Source organism: Ostrinia furnacalis, unplaced genomic scaffold (genome assembly GCF_004193835.3).
Source record: "Ostrinia furnacalis isolate ACB-3 unplaced genomic scaffold, ASM419383v2 OfSCF5129, whole genome shotgun sequence".
NCBI lineage: Eukaryota > Metazoa > Arthropoda > Insecta > Lepidoptera > Crambidae > Ostrinia > Ostrinia furnacalis.
This window is the reverse complement of record NW_021135368.1, coordinates 738479-741518: the sequence shown is the minus strand read 5'-3', so window position 1 is coordinate 741518 and position 3040 is coordinate 738479. Positions and strand designations below refer to the sequence as shown.

The window sequence follows — 3040 nt, the reverse complement described above, 5'->3', positions numbered from 1 at the left end:
GGTAACCCATAACTTCTCGCATAATCTTAGTGAAAACTCGAGGAGCCACGCAAAGACCAAAAGGCAAAGCACAGAATTGGTATGTTATTGATTTTAGATGAATTATGAGGCTGAAATTGAAATTTTAAATATTTTCGATCCGAAGGATTTATAGGTATTAGAAAATATGCGTCCTTTAGGTCGATGGTGGCTAGGTATCCGTTGTGTGGTATTAATTTGCAGGCAGTGCGGTAATCCTCCATTTTAAAATGATCGGTACGAACAAATTTATTTAAGGGTTTCAAGTTTAAAATAAATCGCTTGTCCCCGTTAGGTTTTGGGGTCAGAAATATTTTGGATACAAATTGATTCTGAGTGTTTTTGCATTCAATTATTGCACCTAATTTTTTTAAATTATTTATAGCCTCTAGCATAGCTATTTTTTCGGAGTATGAAAAAGTATTTTGAGGAGTATCGCACTGCCTAACAGGTGATTCAAAAGGTATAGTATAGCCATTTTTGATCCAATCGAGTACAACCTTGTTGCTCGTGATTTTTTGCCAACAATCAAAGAAATAGGTAAGTCTACCCGCATGTACCTGCGCTAGTGGTGACTCTGAGCCGGGACACGCGCTTTCTCCTGGGGAGTTGCACGTTGCNCTATTTGAGCAATTAAAGGTAAAGCAGTGTTCTCTATCTATTACATTTGCTAGATAATGAAATTTATGCATATTCATAGCATCAACATCCCACCCTATATTGTTTGAGGTGCAGTTCTTAGAGGAGTTACGACCCCATGACCCATGTTTGTTACTCAATAGTTGTGTACTCTCTTAGATGATTAGGCTCTGTGTTTAGATCATCGACGTATATGGGCGGTACATTCGGTCCGAGCGGTGCCAGTCACTCGACACCGATCGTTCATTTGTCTGTCTTTTTGGGACTGATACGGATAATTTGGTACGTCGCTAATGTCGTTCATAGTAACTAACGCGTTGTAAGTATTCCCTCAATGGTACGCAGTCAGTGCAATATAACGCTTGTTAACTCTATACTTCGAACATTGTTCATCTGTTAATTCTGTACTATTGTCGTTGCTTCAGCGTTATAACAATGTATAATGTATTTTCGCTACTGGGCTCGGGTATTCTATGCTTTCGATATTAAATTAGTGTGTATGCGACTTTAACTAGCTTCATAATCTCTATGCTGATGTATATGCCCATCTCGTTGATAACACCTACCTAATATTATTTAGTATATTAGATAAATCTGCTGATTTACGTCAGAGCTGGCTTCAGTGTCTAGATATTCTATGCGGGCTTAAAGCTAATTTTAATATTCTCCGAAACAACTTCAATTCACTGTTGTTAACGCTTTCTATCAGCAAGTGGCGAGGACATTTGAAATTAACATTAACAAACAATACGTCACTCACATGTTGGTGTGCAGTCAGTGTCTCAGAAAGTGCTGAAAGTTTTCCACATCAAGATACAGAGGTCATGTTTGTCGCTGACTGTTTTCGATACACCAGCTGGAAACTCATGTACATAACATATTAAATTCCGTCTTCAAATGGCGACCTTGCTGCTGCGAATTGAAATCGCTGGGCGTTTCAAAAGTAAAATTAAAACCATAAAACATTCCAACCCCCTCAATAGCAAATATTACCAACCGCGCACGGCATGGTCGGCCAATATCTTCAATTGATAGTATCAAAATGATTTGATAGGGAGAATGATAACAAATCATGCATATCAATTTAAAGAGACAAACAATAAATTGATCTCACAGTCAGGGATTAGGCTTGTAGAGTGAGTAAGTGTTCGTTCAGAACTGCGGATGCGGGCGGCGGTCGTTGGGCTCACGTTTGATGACCGTTGCCGGTCCGGGAGTTGTCTATGAACACGCGTGCTTGGCTTACAGAGTTGATTGTTATATCTTTTTCTTGGTGCGTTTACAGCAACAGGAGCAGGACCCGACCAACTTGTATATGGCGAACCTGCCGCCGCACTTCAAGGAGAATGACGTGGACCAACTCCTGGCCAAGTTCGGGCAAGTGGTGTCCACGAGGATCCTCCGCGACACGCACGGCCATAGCAAAGGGGTCGGCTTCGCGCGGATGGAGTCACGGGAAAAGTGCGAGCAGATCATTCAGGTAATTGCTACAGCTTTAAATTCTAAACTGTTGAAATATACTTCTACTGTACAGTCTACATACCTATGTCAGGCACCAACGGAATATTATCATAGTCAATTAATATAGAGACGGGCATAGCAAAGCACCCAAAAGCAACGAAAAAAGGCGATGACAACATACAAATCTCAAATTTAACCAAATTATGAAATACTCAGGGTTGCACCATCTTACTTTAACTACAACTAATATCAAAAGTCTGTCAAACTCCATGCTAAAACACCTACGTTATATTTATAGTTACGGTTAAAGTTAAGATGGTGCAACTGAGGAGGACAAGACAGTGGCAACAACTTGACCATAATCAAAATTGATTTACAGTGACTCGATAAAATGCTTTCGTCCATAGATGTTCAACGGCAACCCGATCCCGGGTGCCAAGGAGCCTCTGCTAGTGAAGTTCGCGGACGGCGGCAACAAGAAGAAGTCCTTGTACAACAAACAGGACAACAACGGACGCATCTGGAGAGACAATAACGAATCAATCACGCAGGTATGAAGTTAATTAATCCTCAAAGCTCTGCAGACTACTCGTATATTATTATACTCTCATAGAACTACATACACCCTCTTATATCATTTCATGCTCAGACACAAACCTAAATAAGCTCATAGTGGGATGTAAGGCAGAGATCGTTCTTATTTCTATATTGAATATATTTCTCAAAATAATTATTTATATTTTAGTCTTTCTACGTAATAATACAACATTCTTTCTCTAATTTCTGATACTACACCTACATGTGCTATACAAAATGTGCCATCTAATCTTCTTGGAATTATATCATTGTTAGAGCAATAAAGAAGCTTTTGCCTAAAAGACCGAAAATTCTTCTGCTTGGTTGTCATCGTTCAAGACTCGCA

At 39.7% G+C, this 3040-nt stretch overlaps 1 protein-coding gene across 1 annotated transcript; it reads left to right on the top strand.

Annotated features, from left to right (window-relative positions):
- The first annotated feature begins 650 nt into the window (after nt 1–650).
- On the top strand, nt 651–2692 carry LOC114360727 (protein alan shepard-like). Its single transcript, XM_028315514.1, has 2 exons — nt 651–2137; nt 2526–2692. The coding sequence occupies exons 1-2, from the start codon at nt 1853–1855 to the stop codon at nt 2673–2675; spliced, it is 435 nt and encodes a 144-aa protein (XP_028171315.1). The 5' UTR covers nt 651–1852; the 3' UTR covers nt 2676–2692.
- Nucleotides 2693–3040: the final 348 nt, after the last annotated feature.